Here is a 22,921-nt window from a genome sequence, read left to right as displayed (position 1 = left end):
AGTGCTAGGTAGAAAATAAAAGCCTGTGATGCCTTGGTAGGGGTAGCTTGGGTGCAGGTAGATACAATTAGGAGCAAGGTCAAGAGGAACAGGGAAAGCCTTGAAAACCTCCTTTAGCAATCAACAGATGTACACAGTGTGGATGCATGGAGGCTCTTTTCTCAAGGCAAGAAGAAGGAACAACCTTTCCCTGCTTGAGAAAAAACCAATAAGCAACACAAAACCAACAAGAAGATCTAAATTAATTCTTCTTATGTTTTATCTGGGAAGGAAACAGTCAAAGTAGCAAGTCCAGAGCACAGGGCTCTGCAGAGCTGTGTCCTGAGGCACCTTGCCTACATTCACTTGTCCAATCCTGCGTCTAACACTCATGGATTCGTAGTAGAGTACCTCTCGCTCCAGCTGTACACCTGCTTCACAAGCCAGTATAGTGCTTCCTAATGGAACCTGTGCTTGGAAATGCCCCATTTGAGGACATGTTCCCAGTGTACACTGTTATACCATGGTCCTTGACATCATCCAGCACCCCCGGTGCCTATTGTGTAACTCTGAGCTTACTCTGTATGTGTTTGTTGTGCTGCTTTGACAAGATGAATGTTGTGCTCCCCATCACTTAACCCAGAGATTCAGTTTGCTTTTTGGCACAATTAAATCAAATAATTTAGAAAGCAAACAGAAGTATTGCTTTTTCTGCCTTATTCTTATGGTGCATGAGGTTAACATTTATTTGCTTGGACATTCCTCTGTGATTAGAGGAGGTCTGGTAAGGTCAACACAGACCTATACTGTGAGGTTGGGGGGTAAGATTGTCTCAGTAAGGAGACAGGTGCTGGGAGGGAGCAAAAGTGCTGCTAGTGAAGGGGTTGTACCTTTTGCTTTTGTGTTTTAAAGGATTACGTGGATTAGCAGCATGTGGAGAAACAACAGCTAATCAGGCACCATTTACAGATTATTTATGGAGGGGAAATTAGAGCTGGATTTATACAGCTCACTGTATCTGGTCCCCATATTACTACAGAGGTTGTAGTGATAACGAGTCTCAACAAAATCTCCTTTAAGAAAAATTTGTGATTATTTGGGCTGCTCTATCTCTGTACTCTTTTCGGTATCACAGAAACATGTGGAGATAGACTTGTAGCCAATACTAATCTCACAAACTCCACAAAAGTTAACTAACACCATCTGTGGCAGTTTTTACTGCAAATTACCACAACATGTGAAATGCTTCTCAGTGATTAGTAGAGCCTTGTCATGGGAATAATGTCACAAGGCCTCCTTGCAGCATGGCTCTTATTTCCAGACGTCTTTGTTTTAGATATATGGGAAAGGATGCTTGATTATATCTCTTCAGTAAAAAATAAGATTCTTCTTCTCAGTGTGCCTTGAATGTTAATGCAAAGCAGAAATGAAAGAAATTAAATCAAGCAGTGCAAGTAGCACATATGTAAGTAAGAAGTTTTCTCCATTACAAAGCTACTCCCCAGATGCTGAAAAGCCATTTTTATCTGTCCCCTCCTGCTTGTTCTCAAGGTCTGATTCCCTCTCCCTTGATATTGCAGTAGTACTTTTGGCAAGTAGAAGAAAGCAGAAAGGATTTGGAGGGGGAAAAACCCACCTCAGCAACAAGCAGACCAAAACAGTGGGAACAGGAGAAAAGACACGAACAGTCAGTGAGTCCATAGGAGGAGCCACCAAAATTCTTAAAGGGATGGATCACATTTTCTAGGGGAAAAGCTGAGAGAATTGAGATTCTTCAGCCTAGAGAAGAGAAGGCTTTGAGGTGACTTAGCTGTGGCCTTCCAATACCTGAAGGGTGCCTACAAGAAAGATGGAGAGAGACTTTTTACAAGGGCAGGTAGTGACAGGACAAAGGGGAATGGCTTCAAACTGAAAGAGGGCAGGTTTAGATTAGATAATAAGAAGAAATTTTTTTCTGTGAGGGTGGTGAGACTCTGGAACATGTTGCCCAGAGAAGCTGTGAACTTCCCTGGAAGTGTTCAAGGCCAGGCTGTGTGGGGCTTTGTGCAACCTGGTCTGGTGGGAGGTGTCCCTGCCCACGGCAGAGGGGTTGTAACTAGATAATCTTTAAGGTCCCTTCCAATCCAAGCCACTCCATGATTGTGTGATTCTGTGATTGGTTGGACTGTTACCCTCTAACTTTATACCTGCATTATATTCTTGCACGTCCATCCTCCTTTTGTTTAAGATCATTGATTAGCACTTCCCTTTAGTCCTCGCAATTGCTTCTTGCCTATTGTGCACATTTGGCTTCTCTCCAAAGGTATGGCAGCATCTGGCACTTTTCTAGAGAGGAGGCTGTGAAGGTGACAGCAGAACACATCCTGTATCCGAGTGGGCACAAATGTGCTTTCTACAACAATCAATACCACTAGGAAACAGCAAATTAAGATTTATAATTGTGTTCTCCAGAGACATTTACTAACTCTGGCAGACAGAACACATCTTTCTGGGAGCTTCCCATTTTGGGGAGCAGCACTATGCTTTTATTTTGCTTGAGTTTTCTATATCAGCTTCTCAAGATGCTGGGTCTCGTGTGCTGCCCTACCACTACAAGAACTTCCTCTTTCTGCTGATGAGCTAAGAAAAAGCAGTTCCTAACTTGGGTACTTGGGAATCTCACCATCTTAGATAATGAAAAAAATTGATTGATCCTTTATAAGCTTGGATATTTTTGTGTATTTTTTCATGACTTAGAAGATCACTAAGTTATTATAGTCTTTCCTAGAAGCTGATTGCTAACTGACACTGCCATTAGAGGCTGAACTCGTGAACGGGATATGAAAGGGAAGACTGACCTAATTAAAAAATAAACAAGGACAAGGGAAAAAATATTCTCTTTTGATATGAGCACCCTTAGTATAGTAAGAACAATAAAAACATGTTTAATTGCAAATATTAAACTTTTTCTTCTGTTAGCAGCTTTTTAAAAGCGAGCTGTGTTTTAAATCTGAGGGGATTTGAAATCCTCCAGGATAGAAGCAGTTTGTCAAATATTTGTAATTTAAATAAAAAGAGAAGGAAAAGTGCAAGCTCTTCCAATATTGTCCAGAACCATTAAAGCTAAGTGCCGGAGGTATGCTGCAAGTGTAAAAAAAAAGAAGAAAAAACCCACATAATTTTTATTGCTTTGGGAACAAGGATGGAAGGGGCATGTGAATGGATGGTAAGAATGAAAAGCTGTGCCTGAAGCCTGATGGGAGTTTAGTCTCTTTTGATACCCTCAAAACTGTGTCAACCCTTTCCATGAATATTTCATTGGTTTTTAAAAGGAAAATGATCATGATTCTAATACATCACCTGTTTTTAAAAAGTGTTTTCAAAATACTTATTTCATTCCTTCCATGCATCCTTCAGCAGTAGCCCACAGAAATACATAAAAGGTTAATAGAAGTGCTACATAAAAGGTTAATAATAGTCTGAATAAATCAAGAATTTCATATATTCTTTAGGTGTTAGTGAAGAAATTCTGTTCTGGTTTGCAATCAATGGGATCATTGACTTATATGGGACCACAGATGGACCATAAGTTCATATTCATTTATCATTCTGAGTGTACTTTGAGTTTTCCAGGAAAGGTGAAATTTAAAACATCTATAATTGCAATGTATTTACAAGTGACTAGATGGCTTATGGGATAGGAGAATAAAATACTAACCATTTTCTCTTTATATCAGTTGCTCAGACTCAGCTGCCAGTTGCCATTCAGAGCTCATGCAGTGACTTGTGAGGAAGAATTTACTGTGTTTCCTAAATAAATAGCAGTTTTCCACAGCATGGAAAATTCTGCATGCCAACACATCAGTTGCTACCTTGCTAACTTGCACAGCTAATGAAAATAATCTAGAGAGGAACAATGAAAAGTACCTTTGTTTTATTGAGCTGTTGGACATTCTCCGCGAATAAAGAGAAGACATCTTGAGTGGTTAGTTCCCTTGGTATTTGAGAAATCAGGTGCAGTACAAGTGCAGAAGAAACTGCTGGAGAGGTTATCACTGTTTCAGAGTCTTTATTTGTAACATTGCAAATCTGATTTCTTCTGAATGCTAGAAAATTTCAGAAGACAATTTTAGTTTGTACCCTTGTGCAGGAGATGATAAAGAGATGACAGGCTGATGTATCTGACCTCTTTTGAGCTTTACCTTCAGTGCATTGTTGGAAGTTCTTCAGTTCCATTAGGGCAGCAAGGAAATCCAAATTTTAGACAGACCCTCAGATTAAGTACCATATACTTTCTGGTTTTGTTGTGTAGTTGTTGTTAGGTATTATCTGAGGCAGAGAACATGAACATGCCTCTTCATAGTCTCAGTCTCTTCTTCCTTTTCCTCTTTTCCATACTTTGACATTTAGACTTTCCTTTAGAATATGTCTCTTAGGGACAGAGATTGTCACATCATGATATTCCTTTGATGAGGCCTGATCTTTGCTACCTCTTTTACTTTTTAAGGTTTCTTGCCCTGCTTTTTTTCTCCTGTGGTCATTTTGGGTGTTCTGTGACTCCATCCAGTCCTCTCTCCCAGCGTTTCCACTATTCTGCATAGGACATGAGTTTTTGTAAAGAGTGCAGCTTGAAATGAGACAAAAAATTCAGGCCTTACTTTCAAACTGGAGCCAGATGGTTTAGCAACTCAAAAGTTATTGTTTCAATACAGTGTTTTTTTTAAGCACAGTAAAAACTGCCTAGCAAGGTGTCTTAAATTTTCTTACATGTTGTGGATTCCCCGTCCTTGGAGGTGTTCAAGACGAGGCTGGATGAGGCTCTGAGTAAACTGGTCTAGTGGAAGATTCCCTGCCCATGGCAGGGGATTTGGAACTAGGTGATCTTTAATATCCTTTTCAATGCAAACACTTCCATGATTCTATGGCAGAGGAGGTGGAAATAAAAATTAAGTAGTGATACAGCAACGCCTTTACATTAACTGTCTAAGTTACCTTTGATGGCTGACGCTTCTCTCACATGGCTGCTGTAACACAAAAATCAGTGCAGGCCTAAGCAGAAGATGTCACTTTTCAGGTTGATCCATGTAGCCCAGTGATGATCCATGTAGCTGAAGTCCAGCCCCTGGCCCTGCACAGGACATCCCCAAGAGTCCCACCCTATGCCTGAGAGCATTGTCCAATCGCTTCTTGAGCTCTGTCAGCCTTGGTGCTGTGACCACTTCCCTGAGAAGCCTATTCCAGTGCCTGACTACCCTCTGGGGGAAGAATCTTTTCCCAATATCCAACCTAAACCTCCCTTGACACAACTTAAGGCCATTCCCTTGGGTCCTGTCCCCGGTTACCAGAGGAAAGGGATTGGTTCCTGCCCCTCCTCTTCCCCTCACAAGGAAGTTGTGGGCTGCAATGAGATCTCCTTTCTTCTCCAGGCTGAACAGAACGAGTTACCTCAGCTGCTCTTCAGATGGTTTCCCCTCAAGGCCCTTCACGAAGCCCTCCTTTGGACACTCTCTGATAGTTTAGTATTTCTTTTATTGTGGTGCCCAAAGCTGCCCCCAGGACTTGAGGTGAGGCTGCCCCAGTGCAGAGCAGAGCAGGACAATCCCCTCCCTTGCCCAGCTGGCGATGCTGTGCCTGATGCCCCCCAGGACATGCTTGGCTCTCCTGGCTGCCAGGGCACTGCTGACTACGTTCAACTGGCCATGGACCAGGAACCCCAGGTCCTGCACAGCACTGCTTTGCAACATCTCATATCCCAGTCTGTACCTATATCCAGGGTTGCCCCATCCCAGGTGCAGAATCCAGCACTTGCCCTCATTAAACTTCATACTGTTGGTGATTGCCCAGTCCTCTGAATATTCTACCATATTTAGCAGAAGTTTTCTGAATGGATTTTAAAAATCCCTCCCTGATATCTTCAGCAAATTCTATAATCATGGAAGACTTATAGAAATATCTCCCTGTGAAAAATTTTATCAAGTAAATGGACATATGCCCTTGCATGCAGGGAACTCCAGCTTCGAGTATTTAGCTGTTGTGGTTTGTATGGTACAGCTAATCTTACATAAGAGCAAAAATGAAATTCAGCTATGAGATCTCTTCCACATCACAGAAAGTTACTATCCCACTTAGTCATGAATGCATAAATATACCGCAAGGTTTAATCCTGCCTGTTAATGCTGATGTCATATCTACAAGGAATGCAGTTTGCTTGTGGGTTTGAATTCCCATATTTCATATTCTCAGGAAAAACAACCCCAAACAAACCTATTTATTTTCTTAGCATATTGAGCAACTAGAAAAGGAGATAGTTTTATGACAACTAGGAATTGTTTGAAAAAGGAGACTGTCAGGCTAATTACCCCTAGCAGTTTGGCTGCAATGAAACATAAAATCATAAGGATTTCTTAATATTAAAAGAGATTATATTAGAAGAGAAACTATCAATTATCCTGTGGATTGGCAAAGCTCACCCAGCTACACAGAAAGAAACCTGTGATTCTTTCCAAGGTGAATGTATTGACAAAATGATTAGCTGTTCTCAGTGCACATCTGTCTTTAATTAAAGCCTGATGATGATGCAGGCAGTCCAGCTTCTCCAGACAGCTGGCATCTGCATCAATCTTGTTGACAAAAGACACTTCTTGAGAGCATGTGCTTTAATGTCTTTTCTTCTAAGCAAAACCACCCTGTGGACTCAGGCAGCCCTCAGGATCATCAGGTCAGCAATGCCCTGAACCACTGAAGTGTTTGCTAAGGTGTGTACATAACATGCACTAACAGTGGTCTTTCTTTTTCCTTTTCTGCTCTCTGTTCAACCAGAAATAGGCATTCTGATAGTCAGGTCAACTTACAGTATACCTTTGTGACTATAAATCGCCTCCAGAACGATGAGTTGCAGCTTCATGTTGTTTCAGAACAAGGTTTTGGGAGGAGGGGTCACACTTGACAGGTTTTCCATGTGTCACCTGATTTCACTGATACACTTGACAAGCAGCTGACAAGTTTAGGTAGAAGTTATGGCCATATCGCATTTATCTCAAGCAGCTGTTTATCAAATTGTGTTTAAGTCATCAAAGGAAATGTATGTTAATCAACTTACAAAAAAATTAGATAGAATCTTATGTATAGTTGCAAATGTGGAGTTCCTGTAGATAAATAATTTTTGAAATGATGTGCCACGGTGTTTACATTAAAATACACAAATATTTGCTTCTTAATTACACAGGTTTCTGCTAAATGATTTTAGATTAGTGTAGGAAATGAGCATTTCAACTACACCTTCTTAATTTGGTCTAACAAAATTTGGCCAAGAATTTCCTTACACACATCGTTTTTTAATGCAACACAGAACTGGTAATTCACTTCATATAATTACAGTTACGCAGAAAAATTAGGTGAATTTAAATGGAAATAGTCTTTTTAAAATACACTTATACAAAAAAGGAGTCAGTGTACATAGATAATAGCTACTTTTCCAAGCCTATCACTTCATTAGTTTAAAACCAAAAATCCCAAACACAGCTGTTTCCATATGCCCAATCTACTTAGATTGGACCATTTTATTTTAAGTATTTAAAACCAGTTCTGAAGGACACCACCCTCCTAGGCTCTAAATACAAAAGCATTAGACTAAGAAAAGTGACTTTCTGAAGTCTGGATGTGAGAAAACTGACAGTGACGTATTTATGTGTCAAAGATGAATAAATACAAGAACTTAAAATTCAAAGCACCAGCAATCTCATACATAATTTTATTTTTTTTTATTAAGGACATAAAAGATTCAAATGTCAGAACTATAATGTCAGAACTGTTTATAATGTCAAGTAATGCATGTTGCATATTCTTTCTCTATTCCATTGATCAACCAGAACCTGGGATAATAATTGTAGATGATGGAGTATATTTCATGTGCAAATGGTCATGGATTTGAAGTGAATTTGGAAGAAAAACACTTTTGTATTGAAGTCTTAATAATGGTTTTGTTCAACCTGCACCAATCCTTGCACTATTTATTTTGCATAATACTAATGTTTCTAACAATAATTAGTGTGATGCCTGCAGGGCATTGTCAGGCAAGGAGAACTTAGTCTTATGATATAATATAGTAATTTTGTTACAGACTTGAGAGAGAATCAATTGTGATAGAACCAGAAAGAATTACAGTTTTCCCTTTGCAGACATTTCATGCCATTCCATTTCAGCTCGTAGAATTAATCTTGTTATTTACAAAGTAACATTGTGTTGTTTTGAGCCTAGTTTCCTAAAAAAAAGAAGAATATGTGATCATGCCATCTGCAAATGCCTTCCCTGCACTCCTGGCTACCACCTTCAGAGATAATTGCAAGCCAGTTTGACAGGAGGTAGAAGTCTCAGAAAGACTCAATTGCTGAAAGCTTTCACCCAGGTATTTGGGCAGGGCAAACAGACCTAAATTAGTCAGGGAAAGGCTGTCTGTTTTGCAGAAGTACAAGTTACCCTATACCTCTTACCTTTTGTCTCATGCAGCCATGGCAAAGAGTTCAGTAAAAACACTGTTTTGCAAAGGAGGACATACAAGTCAAAGGATGCAAATCTCTGGGAGTGCTTACAGAATGATTCGGATTTTGCTATTCTTTGAACTTCTAACTTTGCATTACAAAGATAACAGAATTTAATTCCACCACTTTAATAAAAGGTTAATTTGAAAGAACAGTGGCTGAGCTCTGGAAAAAACATCAAAATATCACATTATTTTAACTTACAAATGTAATAAAATCAAGAGTAGTAGAGAGCTTGTTAAGGAGGATACACATCTTTGGAATATCAAGCTAACTGAGGTGTTTCCCAGAGAACTTAACCCAACTTTGAGTACAGATCAGAGCAAATGTTAGGTTAATACAAAGCAGGCTTTGTTCTTAATTCATGTGGATAGAACCAAGTCCTACCCAAAAGCTTGTGTCCACACTTTAGATAGTAGGTTAAAGAACACATTATTAAAAGAAAAAAATTATTAACTTTGTGTCTTCTAGAAAAGTTGCAGTTTGTGTTATATTCATTATTCTATTGATTAATCTGAACAGAAGAGAATGTGCTGGTTTCAGTTTGGATAGTGGTAATTTTCTTCATAGTAGCTGGTGTGAGGCTGTGTTTTGGATTTGTGACCAAAACAATATTGCTAAAACCAAGAAGTTTTCATTACTGCTGAGAAGCACTTGCACAGTGACAAGTCCTTTTCTGCCTCTCACCCCACCCCACACCGAGTGGGCTGGACATGCACAAGGAGTTGTGAGGGAACAGAGCCAGGACAGCTGACCCCAAGTGACCACAGGGATATCCCATACTATGTGGAGTCACGCTCTGCTGTGTAAGAAGAAGGAGGGGAGGGGATGTTCAAAGTGATGGCATTTGTCTTCTCAAGTCACCCTTATGCTTGATGGATCCGTGCTTTCCGTGGAGATGGCTGAACATCTGCCTGCCTGTGGGAAATGGTGAATTAATTCCTTGCTCTGCTTTGCTTGCGTGCCTCTTCTTTCTGTATTAAACTGTCTTTATCTCAGCCCACAAGTTATCTCACTTTCACTCTTCCAATTCTCTTCCGAATCCCACTAGAGTGGAGTGAGTGAGCAGCTAGCCAGGGTTTGACCACAACATGTTCACAGAACCCAATTAAGTTACTTTTACTGCATCAAATACTTTTTCTATTATATGCAGGCAAAGTTGTTTTTTTTTCCTGTGTCTTCCACAGTCATTAGCAAGGGAAAGAATAAAGAAAATAAAAGGATATATATGAAGAGTGAAAACTGTTACTCCTGGAGAAGGCTGCTCAGTATTGCCTGGGCAGGCTTTGACAACATCAAGCTCTCTGAATAGATCAAATATTTGTTCTTGAAATGATGACACAGAGACCACCTCCATGACTGGATCCTTCAGACACTGTTTCTCCTCCCGTTCTGTATGACTTTGAGTACGTTGGAAAGGTCAAAACTTTTTGTAATCAATTCCATTAGGTCCTCATCTCTTTCCACACCATTGATAAACTCTTCTAAAGTCAGCTCCCCTAAAAGAAAGTCAGATACTCCTTAGAAACTGAGAAACCAAGCAATCTCTCTAGCCAACACAAGACCATTCATGGGGGATTGAATCCCTTATGAAAGTTGCTGATAGGCAAATGCAGGTAGAGTATTTGCTAATGTTTTCTCACTTTGCATCAGTCAGGTCCTAGAACTCAGACTCACTTGTTTTTCTGTTAAAACAGGTCAAACACAGCTTTCAGTGAAGTCTGAGACAATTGTAAGTGCTCATAAATGTGTGTAAAGGGGCACTAATGAAGCCTGTACCAGGGCTGAATTTAGATGTACTGGCCACTTCTCTCTGAGCTAACTGGAATTTATCTTAGAGCTGGTTTTAACAGAGATTAGGGTGTGCTTTGCTAAGGATTACTGGGCATAGTCCCTGTGTTGACTAGTAGGATTATTTAGAGCCATGATCAGATGTAGGAAAAAAAAAAAAAAAAAAAGAAAAGAAAAAAGAAAAAAAAAATCAGCTAAGTGGCCATTTAGGGTGTGATTTTTTGGGCTCATATCAAAATCAGCTAATAACTTGGTAGTTCCAAGACAACGATAAAATCTCTTTCATTGAAGAGTAGGGATATTGTTTAGTGTTATTCCTGCTTTTTTCCCTGTCAGCAAAGCCAGTCCTAGGCATGTGTCTGTTTGCATAGTACACAGAAATGTACACAACTCTCTTTCTAGGGGTTATTCCAGTGATGCTGCTTTGAGAAGAGAAATAAAGCTTGGTTTAATAAGAAGAGCCAGATTCTTTCTTCTGAGAATGGTTTAAAGTTTCTTATTAAATTCACAACATGAATGGTTTCTCAGTAAAGTAAGAAATTACAAGGGCCAGGCAAAGAGGAAAATAGCGGGATGAGTTAGGGCCCCAGGGTGCAGGGGAGCAGCAATTCAAGTGTGTCTGCTGAATGCCTAGCTGGCTGACTTTTGGCTGGTTTCAGATGTAAGTACTCCTTGTAGGGTTTTTTTTGTGTCTTGGTTTTTGTCCATGGCAGCCTTGGAAACTTCATCTGATATGAAAAAGGAAAATTATCAGCATTCAAAAAATGTGAAAACCACTTTCCTAGCCATGGTCAGTAAAGGTTGCTTTCTGTTTAGTCACTATGTCCTTGCTGCACTGGTGACAGGCTCATATAAAGAGGAAGATCATCATTTGACAGAAGTCCTGGTTCTCAGGCTTCACTGAAAGTACTAAGACCCTCTCCAGGAGCTTGCCTACAGAGCCCTGAGGAAGTTTGTACTCCTTTTTTCAATAACAGTGGCCTTAAATAATCATTCCACAAGCATAGACAGAACAAGCCATCTCTGTACACTTGCATGCATCATCCTGCTTCGGCACTCATCCACTCACTTCCTCTGAACTCTCCTCCTATCCCAGGTACTCCTCTAGTTCCCCTCTCCTTCCCTTTGTATTGCCTTTGATACAGGTCTTTGGGTGAATGAGGTTCCTGGACTCATCATGTGGACATGCTGCACCATTTTCCTGCTCATTCAGGTCAACTGGTTATGGATTGCCTCCTCTTGATCCCAAGCTGTACATTTTGAAGTACCAATAGCCATCTGCAGGCATACAAACCACACTGTAGTTGCCAGATGTTTGTTACACTGCAGCCCAGACTCACTGCTGCTGTGACGGGCCTCAGGTTTCCGTGAGATAATGAAAATAAATTGCAAAACAAACAGGAGATTGTTTGAAGAATTGTTCTTTACAACCCATGGGATTATTTATTGTATATTAATGTAAGGAATGACTTTGCAATTTATTTGTCTGTTTGCACTTTTCTTTAGTAAGCTACAGGGAGGTAGCATAGTTGAAGCTAGACTTGGTAAAACTTGGCCCATTCCTCAGGCTGAGCTAGTCCTGTTGCTTTCCAGCAATTTAAAAAACTAAGAAACTATAGGAAACAGTTTGAAAGGGAACTACTGTGAAGATAATCCTGAATATGTGATGCTCTGGCTTTCCCTTGCTAAAATGTATGACACAAAAGTTATTTTTTCAGCTGATGGTCTAGCTCAGATACAATTATTACTTGCAGTAAATGTATGGCCAAAACCGTGAATAATCATAGAATTTGGGCTAGATTTTGACTTTGTTATTTGGACTCCTTTCATAATTTGTCTTCACCCAAAGACTGGGCCAAGGAGGTGGGTCAAAAACATCCTCCACTAGTGCATCCTCCACATGCATCACAAGACCACTGTTCATACTCTGATTATATATAGCAAACAACTTTTTAAAAGAGTAACCTCAATATACTAAATAAGACCATAAAAATGCCCCTCCCTCTGCCAAACTGCTGAAAATTCCTGTCTGTGACCTGACTTCACTCTGTTTTGCTTTCCGAATATTCCTAATTTATCAATGATCACAGCAATTGGTGTAAAACATAGTTGCCGGTGGAAGGAGGATCTTCATGATTGGAAGTATGCAAGGAAGGTGGGGGCACATTCATGTGCAACAAGTTTTCAATTGGAAACAACTCTGAAGCAGTGAAATGAAGTTTTCGTTTCCAAATGCAAGTCCAGTTGGCTTAATGTAGTATCTTGAGGAAAAAGCAGGAGCATGTGTCTTAGCATGTGTTGACGGTCAGCCCTCAAGGAATATCCAATATGCTGACCAATCTTTAGAACATGCTGGAGCATATGCAACCATGCATCTTATTTGTTTTTTTAAATTATTTTAAATAGATTATACCAACACAAATATATTACACCCCCACCACCAATCATGCTTTCATTTTGCTGTGCAAACAGAGAACTGGCATTTTGGATGAACAGTGCAAGACCTCTGTTTTAGCCCTTACTGCATGTGATTCCTATGTCAGTTGATTTACACTCCACTGTAAAGCTGAAGTAATAAGGGCAAAGAAGAACAGATTCAGACTTTCAGTTATCTGAACCAGTCAGTCCTTCAGTTGTGTCTTCAAATCCTTTCTTGCAGAGGAGTCCCTGCCAATGCCAGCAAAACCTAGGTCCTTACCGTCATTGTTCACATCTATCTTCTGAAATATCATGTTTGTGAACTCTTCAGCAGTCATGTTGGTGTAGCCATTAATAGCCTGGATAGCCTGAGAGCGGAAACACAGGAAGTTCTTTCAGAGTTTTTTCCATCAAGTTGTGAAAACAATACACTGGCAGCAGCACTACTTGAAATGCAACTCTTTAGTTCACCAACCCTTTCAAAAAATCACTAAATAAACAGCTATTTCAAGTAAATCTTCAGTAATGAGGATTGGAAATTTAATTAACATAACACAGCCTGGAGATTACAGAATAATTTGCATATCTCTGAAGGTCTGAAGAACCATGTGGCATCACTGCTCTGTAATACACTTTAGATTCCACACCAGCATTTTATCTGGCCCTAGAGAGTTCTGTGCCTTCAGAGAGTGCCCTATGGTCTGTGTGATTTAAATGCAGTATTGTTTTTCCCAGCTGAAAGCACATGCAGAGAAAGCCAAAGTCATTTCTATGTTAAGACATGTTTAACTTAGTCATTACAAGTAAAGTCAGACCAGCAGTCCTGGAAGTTGAAAGAGTTTACTTGTCCTCCAGAGAAGTTAAGAAAACCAGAAGAATGCCCTCTGCTTTTTTTTTTTTTTTTGGTGGCGAAAGGACTCAATATTTGGAGTAAAGGTATAAATGTATGTTTGTGCAAAATTGTATCCCATTGCCTGGGAAAATATGTGTATGTATAAACATGCATATACATTATATAAAGGGCACACTAGAGAATTTGTTTTTCTTCACTTGAATTATCTTGAGGTGAACTGTGTTGTGTAAGATAAGTCACTGAATGTGCCACTTGTTTCTTTTGGTGTCTCTTTCCTAATATTATATTAGACCTCATTATATTTTAAAACAATTTAAGGTATACCTATTCAGCACTGATGTGAAATTCTTGATCGTCACTGTCTTTATTTTGCTTTTCAGCTTTTCATAAAAGTAACCTTAATACACCAAATAAGACCATAAAAATGCCCCCCCACCAATGCCCAGAATTCTTATCTGTTTCAAAAAGCAGCAAGAATTTTATAAAAATAGTTACATAAACTTTTTTCTATTACTAATTTGTACTTTAGGTACTTTTGGTGTTTTATATGTCTGACCGTCCTGCAGTCTTCAGTAGAAAGTTGTAGCCCTTCCACAGTTAAATTTTTTGCAGTGCTAAGAGTAAAGCAACACTGAAGTATTTGAGTCACTGACTACCACAGAATCCCCTTAAATAGTAAAATACTGGGCACTGAAAGGGTGTATAGTTGTCTGGAAGGAGTTCTGATGATTGATAGTGATATGCTGGTCCATAGTTCGCATAGCTGTAGAGACAGATTTAATTTTAATAGGACTTCTGTGTTTCTAAATTAACGTCTCAGATATGACACATCTTTTTGGACAAGCCCTTGTTTACTGATGCTTATTATAAGCTGGGCACCCCCTAATGGCTGCAAGCCCGTTTGTTCTCTTTTAGAGCCCACCATTTTTAATCTAGTCTAGGTCAATGACTTAGGCAGGCTTAAGTTAAAGTTCTTGTGCTCCAAAAGAGATGAAAACACACAGAGTTTTAAACTGGTTTTAAAACCAGATAAGTTGAAAAATAGATCTTCTTTACATTGAAAGGATTTTAATTTTAATTCTCATTTTGGATAAAGCCCCAGACAAAACATAATTGACTCATTGGCTCTGGGTGAAAATTAATGAAGAATAGCTGCGAAAGAAAGATTTCATTAGTCTCAAAGGAGAAATCTGGAAGATTCAATCTCTCCTTCTACCTGTAGAAAGCTGCTCTTTAGGTAATAGCTTTATTTGTTTGACCCGGTAGCTCCAGTTTTTTTTAGTTTTGGCAGCAGCTATTTAAAGTCTCTGACTGTGACTGGCTTGGCACCAGCAGTAATGCAGAATCCAGGAAAAGTACATTCCTTATTTGTTATGACATTAAAACTCTATTTAGGTCTGATGCTCCCTGCAGCAAAACTTTGATCTGTAGTGAGTCCTGTACATTTAGGGAGCAGTATTGAGTCATGTATACTTGTAAGGAGCCCTAACATACCTCTTGGATGAAAGCAGCTAACGAAGAGCACGTTATTTCATTAGAGAAAGCTGAAAATTATGAAGATCGTTTTAAAGAAAGAATTGCACTTCTTTGGTTTTATGGGTTTGAAGGGGACACATTTTCTGCAAAATTTTGAAAGTCTTTTTATCCAAATGTCACTGCATGATTTAATAGTAAAATTATATTTCCATGATTTCATTTTAAAACAGGGGTCATGGTATTTGTAGTAAACAAATCTAAAAGCCTTCAAAAAAGTTAAAATATCATAATATTTTGATGACATCTATATTTTTCTTGCTGCAAGTTCAGTTTGAGAAGCCAGTTTTCCACAACAGACTGGCACATATACTTGTAACCATCTGTTTTATTCATCATGCTGCTACAGTTCTACCCTGCCTCATAGTATAGTTTATCACAGAAATGTCTCTACTGTTTCTGCAGTATTTCACTTTCAGTAAAGTATTTTATCTGTAGAGCCGTGGTTTAAAGTAAAATACTACTTAGATGTGTTCAATAAGGAAGAAACTAATGTCAGGACTGTCACTACTAGCCACTGTTAATTCTGGTTTTACAACTGTAAAACAACAGATAAAGTACAGACAATCCATTTACAGCACATGATGAACCACTGTTTCAGGAGCAATGCACTATATCAAATGCTCTTGCTATTGGTCATAACTTGCTTACCCTGAATATGCTTAATAGTTCCTTTTTGTCAATGCATCCGTTTCCATCAGCATCGTACAGCTTGAAATACCATTTCAATTTTTGGTCAATTTTCCCTCGTATAACCAAATTTATTGCAGCTATGAACTCCAAGAAGTCTATAAATCCATCCTAAGAGAGAGAGAAGGAGAGAAAAATCACACCTATTTAACAACATTGGTTTTCTGTTCTTTCTGGCAATTGCACAGAAACAGGTCATCAAATTCCCTACAATACACATTGATTTATGAAGCACCTTAGCATAGAAATCTCCTGTGGTATTAAAAAAGGATAAAAGGGTGCACTCAACTGGAAGAACTTTAGGAAGAGGTGTTAGGAAAGACATTTTTGTTCTCCCCTGAAATCTGGAGGTAGTGAAGGTGAAGGGCAAATCTGTTCCGAGCAATTGTTATGACAGTTCTTAAGAGGAAGAGAAACATTTTGTGGCAGACTGCCATGTGAAAAGAGGAGTCTGAGATACCTGATTTGGTACTAATGAGATATCTACAGTGGAGTTGTTTACATCTATACTGCAGAACTGTGAATGATTTCCAGTGCCACAGAACTGGTCCATATGAGACATCATGTAGTATGATATAATTCATATGAGACATCATGTAGTAAGTGTTTTAAAATTGTAACCAATACTCTGGCATGAGCCCCTAAGTACTGTGGTTTATCCAAATAAACGTCAAGTCTCTCTGATGAACATTTTGGCATGGGATATAAAGCCTTCAAATCACAAAATAGTCTCTAAATATTGAGGATTGGGGATATTCATCGGGAGAGAGCATTTCGGATTTATTTAATTCATTATTTTCTGACTCCTTCACTCAAGCTACTGATAGAAGCCTGTCAAGGACAGACCTCCATAGTCAGGTTCTTCTGTTTCTGTAAAAATGTGCTTAGGATGGAAGAAATAGTTGCTGAATTTGGAGAATACTTGCTCCAGCTGTTTCTCATGTGCATACAAAAAGAATTAACCAGCTGGTAAATTTAGTCTTGTGATCTTTACGTTGATCAGAATCCAATTGCTTGGAAAACCTTGAAAGACTGTTGTCAGTTTCAGATGGCCTTTGACTGAAAAGAGAAGGTTGGATGAGTATCCAGTAGGTTAGCATGTTAGTTTTATTGTCATATATCAACACACATCTTGCCAGTTGAGGTTTTACAACCAGCAGGCATTAATCAGTCCTCAATATTGTACTTAAGGAAAAGAAGACCTGTCAGGATGCGGTTTGACTCATTGCCAAATCAGAATCCTGAAATCACTTAGGTTGGAAAAGACCCTTAAAAGTCATCAGGCCCAACACTTAACCCACAACTGCCAAGTCCATCACTAAACTGTGTCCTTAAGTGCCACACCTTACATGTCTTTTGAAGACATCCAGGCACTACCAGTATATTTTTGTGACAAGGAACCAAACATGTGAGCATGCAAAGAATGACGACAATCAGGAATTTATAAGGGCTAGAATATACTGAATTTGAGAGCTCTGCTGACCAACCTTCCATTGAAAAAAAACCAAAATTCCTAAACCATCCCCACACATCTACCTGCCTAGATTCAGTCACGGCAGTTTGTGGAAGTGAATGTGGGTTCTCAAAGACTGAATATATAATTTTAAATAGGGGTCCATCCTCTTGTTTTTCTTTTCTTCATTCTCTTTTTATATTCCTCACAATTGTGCCCTCATGATGCTGATCTGGGTCAGAGCTCCTGGGAGCCCCCTGTAGTGCTTGTTTTGATTTCTGTGCAAGGCTGATCAGCAGAGTGGCACCTAAGAGATAAATCCAATGTATTCAAACACACTGGGTTCAGCGTTCATCCAGAAATGGTGTGTGCGTAACTTGTGCAGACTGATCATTGCATCACAGACCCTCTGCAGGTTCTCCGGTGGTTGCTTGTTTTACTCAAATTGCAATCACAAGCAAATGCAGCAAAGACACCATTCAACCACTGTTTAAGATTAAGTGAAATTTGACAGTAACTACATATAATTTTCAAACAAAATTAGGCCCAGTATTAAAAGCAGATACTTAACCAAAAATGACATATTGTGCACCACAAACATAATCTTTGTTTTGGCACACTGGCATAAATTTCCATTTTGCAAGTATTATTTCAAGAAGGATCTCATAAAGTATTTTGCTGGAGGGCAAAATGTATTTTGCTGATTACATTTCCATCATCTGAATTGATAAATCTATTAAGAATGTAGTTAAATGCATTTCACATTTCTGCTTTTTTACTGCATTTCATACTGCTTATTGCAACTACAGATTAATTTTAGGATTTTCAGATGCCCATGGCCAGATTAATTTTCTTTTTTCTCCCTTACATTTCACTCGGGATTTTGGAAAATATTGTTTGCTTTCTTTCTACATCTTGGTGTCACTATGGTTGCTCTGACAAAACATCAGAAGTTTGGACAATGTAATAACCAGCCTAATGTGTTTGGGTATGTAATTCTGATCTGGTGGATTATATGGCCTATCTCAAACAGGAAAGGACCGAAGGCCAGGGCCAAAAAAACTTGCACCTCTGAAAAACACCTGGGAGAAATTGTGATTGTCAGGAAAGCCCTTGCCAATTTCTGCAGTTTGCAAAAACTACTGGTGACAGGGTAGCCAGCAGCCAGTTTCTATTTCTCAGGAACAGAAATACTGAGAAGGTAGACATGTTTGTCTACTTGATGTGGAACCAGAAGCATTTCATAAAAGCACTGATGAGAAATGTACTGTTTTCCTTTCTACACCAAAACCCATACATTGTAGGTAAAAAGAAAACATTAATGGAATGCAGAATGCTACAGGGATCTTGTTGCACATACACAGAATTTTCTGAGATAAATAGAAATACTGCACTTTTTATAGTAGCATCTCAAAACACTACATTAAACAATGAAAAACATCATAACAGTAACCTGTGAAGATCATCCTGTGGTTCTGTGAGTACACAAATAATGCAATAAATGTGTTATGAGGTTATTAAAAGAATACTGCTGTGCTGATTTACCCATCTGCTGCTCTATAATCATTCTCAATACAAGTATCTAGGTAGGTCTTTATGTGTCTCTGGGCTCTGTAAAACACCTCTCTGCAGCATGCACAGTAATGTATCTGTTGTCTGTTAGGAAGTCATTAATTCACAAAGGACTACCAGAAGAATAATAAAATAAATTTTTAAAAAATGCCTAACATAATAAGCAGAGCTGATTACCAGTGGCGGAAGATATAAATTATTTACTTTTGTTGTTTTACTCTGTAATTGTCAAAAGGCATAGCTGTAATATTTTTATTAAATGGAATTAATGCCAATGAAACCTGCTTATTCATCAGCTTAGGATACAGGACAAATTTGGGTGATGGACAGATTGTTCTGTGTGAAGGTTTCTTTTCCATGTCTGTATGGTGCTGGCTCTGCCTTTCTTGTCTGCAGCACATTGCCATGGGCACCTGTAGGGATGGTGAAGTCCTGCACCCTCCCCTGCCCAAGTGAACAGAGGCACATGAAGTCAGTTCACAGGGTACCCTTCTGGATATGGTGTGAAACAGAGGGATAGAAATCTCCCAATGTAGTTATGAGGAGTGGGCTGGAGAGATACCAAATGGATTCAAAATTTCTTTTACATGCCCCATACTCATCTGTACTTTTATAGATAGTAGGCTTAATAAAAAAGTATTTTTTAAAAATGTATTTTTATTCTTTTAACAGCTTGTCTGAATGAACTAGAAGCTTAAGGACACATTAGGGGCATGCATCTGTTTGTGCCCTTTGATGTTGTGCTTTTGTAACTTGTTTTTGCCTTCGCTGATGAGTGATTTTTTTAAGTCACTTGCAACAGATTGATTCACACAACAAAGACAAAAGGAGGCTCCAAAATTGGAAGGAGAGCTTGATGATGGTATGAAATTGGTCCTCAGGGCACTACCAACTGTGACTGTCTAGGGCCCAGAGCCCATTTCAGTTTTTCATTAGCTACTGGATCTCCTGAGGAAAAAGGAATTTATTTTTGTCTTTTTCTGAGAGGTTTTTGCTTCAGGCTGTCAGTCTACGTGCCTTTGCTGCAGGCTGCTCACCATTATTTGGTGAGGACAGAGTGTGTGTCCCCTGGGGCAAAGCTGGGCAATGAGGGATTGCCACATTATACAACGGCCATTAATACCCCAGCCCTGGAGCTGTAGGAGGGCATTACCCTTTGGCTCCCAGAACAGCACTGCTAATCTTCACAGATCCTTAAAAACCTCTTAGGACTTCAAAATATAGAGATTTTTAAAAAGCGACTTGTCAGCTATGAATACACACCTGATCTGAAACAGCATGGTTATCCAAGGTTGTGCCAGGGTGATCTGAACTTGGTGTTTCGGCTGCCTAACTCTTCCCTGAGAGTGATTTCCTGGCACTGACAATGCTACAGGGATAGCGAGCCATCTCCCACCACACGCTGTGGCCACGCATGTGGAAAGGGACAGTTTCTGTCCCTGAAAAACCCTATGGTGAGTGAACTCATTGTCTTCTTGGACCACTGTGGGCTCTACCAGGAGTCTATACACAATAAACAGTGTCTTGTTTCCAAAATTTGCTCCTGAAAAATCTCTAAACTCTATCTGACAGCAGAGGAATAGCTCAAATTGTTTGTCGGGATTAATGTGTGCAAACATAGGTGGTCCATGTATTTCAAACCTAGGGCTTAGGTCATTAAGCCACCTCCCTTCCCAACCGCCTGTCTTTCAGAATAGTCCTTAAACCTCTTAAGGCAGAGGGAGGAGGCATGGGTCGAACAGCTCAGAATAACTGTGAAATTTATATCTAATCCTGTGTGCTTCTTTCTTTCTCTCTGGCCTTGATTTCAAATATAGCACTGCTTTATCTGCCCTCAGAAGCCTAAAGGAGGATTCAATTCACTCCATTTAATCTTCCCCCATTTCATGGAATCAGAGAATAATAGAATCATGTAGGTTGGAAAAGGCCTCAAAGATCATCAACTCCAACCATCCTTGGTTTGTTTTTGCTTCTGAGTACTTTCAGCTGTTCCTCAAAGGTTGCATATACATTATTGAAGAAATAAAGAGCTACTTGTAACTCTGTTATTTTGATACATCCCTAGGATCCAATATTAGAGTTTGGGCTTGGACAGAGCTGCAGATACCCTGCAGGCTACAGCCCGACTCACAAGTTTCATAAGTAAACAGAGCTGGCATTTGTCATGGGGCAGGGGAGACCTCAGCAAGCTAAGATTATTAAGTAAGGATGAAGAACAAAGCAGGAAATTAGGAGCTGCAGATTGTTAAGGGGTTTTGTAATCATTGCGTTCTCACTGTTACATAAAGAGATGAGGCTGTATTGACCAGATTGTTACACAAGGTTCTGCTTTGCCCAGATGAAGAGGATCTGCGAGGTTTGGGGACTTAGAAATTACCAGGACCTTTGTGTTGGAGGAGTTGGAAATGCAGAGCCAGCTATGTGTCCCGGCTCTCAGACTTGGAGACTACCCGGGTAAAACCTGGTGAAATCCAAAATATTAAGATGATGAACAATTTTATTTCTTTAAAGTTAACAACTACCCCCTAACTCCCTGCCATCATTGACAATTTTCTTTCAAGATTACTGCAGAAGACAGGGAAGTCACCAAGGCATCAGGCTGGCCCCTCTACCCAGGAAGGCTGTACTGAAAAGACCTAGCCTTCTGCCCTCTGCCATCCTCTCCTGGATGCTGGGGTTTACCTTTCTGCACTTCTAATTTTGAGCCTTTGCCTGTGCTTTTAGGATCATCTTTCTCAACTTAAAGCAGTAGGCAAGAAGGAAAAATACTAAAAACACAGCCATGACAACATAACACATTTTCCAGCAAATTCCTTGCTAATAATTCTAGCAAAATTATCTTGTTTGACAAATCCAAAACCATAGCAGGACAAACCTCCAGGAAAAGTTGGCTTGGTTTGAAAGACAGGTGTCTGTCAAGGAAGGCAGGAAAAAATATGACCCACTTCCGTCTGAATTATTATAACTTCAAATTACGGGGCTTTCAGGCAGATATATGGGAAAAGGAAGAAGAGTTCTTTACTAGTACATATATGTATAACAAGGCAAACAAACAAACAACACAACCACCGGCAGCAACAACAAACAGAACCAGGAGCCCAGTGCCAGCCTCTCTCGGCTGTTGGGCCCTTTCCCCTCGGTGCAGTTCCGCTCACAGCCGGCAGGGGGCGCTGGTGGTTCCCGGCCGGGCAGGGCTGGTGCGCTGGTTCCCGCGCCTGCAGGGGGCGCTGTGGCGCGAGCTCAGACATGTCTCCCTCACGTGGTCTAAAACTTTTAGATCATAACTCAGAACTCATAACGTTAAATCCTACAGTCAAGAATTCAACTGTACTTGCATTAAGCAAGTGATGATTTTAATGATAATGTGGGCTTTTAGTTGGTAATGACACTTTGTTGTAGCATAAGTTTGTACTATCACAACAGTGTTGGCTTCAGACCCTCTGTAACTTCAGCTCCAGAATCCCAGTGGTCGACTCTGAGTCTCACCAGGCACCTTCTGCCAAAGGCTCCAGGACAGACCCTTGTTCCCAGCTGCAGAGTAGAGCACGTTCTTCACCTCCAGTCCTGTCCTGACTGGGCCAAGGGCTACCACATGAGCCATCTCCTGCATGATCTGGGTGAAGGCTTGCTGCTGTTCAGGACCCCAGTGGAAATCGTTCTTGCGGGTGACCAGGTAGAAAGGGCTCACGATCTGGCTGTACTCAGGAATGTGCATTCTCCAAAAACCTATGGTGCCTAGGAAAGTTTGTGTGTCCTTTTTGCTGGTTGGCGGGAACATTATGGCGATCTTACTGATGACCTTGATGGGAATCTGATGCCATCTGTCTTGCCACTTTACCCCCAGGAACTGGATATCTCAGGCAGGCCCCTTGATTTTGCTCTTCTTGATGGCGAAGCTGGCTTCCAGGAGAATTTGGATGATCTTCTCTCTTTTCTCAAATACTTCCGTTATCGTGTTCCTCCACACAGTGATGTCATCAATGTATTGCAGATGTTCTGGAGCCTCACCCGTTTCTAGTGCAGTCTGGATCAGTCCATGACAGATGGTGGGACTGTGCTTCCACCCCTGGGGCAGTTGGTTCCAGATGTACTGCACTCCCCTCCAGGTGAAGGCAA

At 40.0% G+C, this 22,921-nt stretch overlaps 1 protein-coding gene across 1 annotated transcript; it reads right to left on the bottom strand.

Moving 5' to 3' along the window:
- Positions 1 to 7,482: 7,482 nt before the first annotated feature.
- LOC120409909 (guanylyl cyclase-activating protein 3-like) lies at positions 7,483 to 22,583 on the bottom strand. Its single transcript, XM_039551065.1, is given in 5 exon segments — positions 7,483 to 9,994; positions 12,985 to 13,072; positions 15,742 to 15,923; positions 16,627 to 16,717; positions 22,395 to 22,583. Coding segments are annotated over 5 exon segments (681 nt in total). The 3' UTR covers positions 7,483 to 9,863.
- Positions 22,584 to 22,921: the final 338 nt, after the last annotated feature.

Source organism: Corvus cornix, chromosome 1 (genome assembly GCF_000738735.6).
Source record: "Corvus cornix cornix isolate S_Up_H32 chromosome 1, ASM73873v5, whole genome shotgun sequence".
In the NCBI taxonomy this organism is placed as follows: domain Eukaryota; kingdom Metazoa; phylum Chordata; class Aves; order Passeriformes; family Corvidae; genus Corvus; species Corvus cornix.
This window is presented reverse-complemented; position numbering and strand designations above follow the sequence as displayed.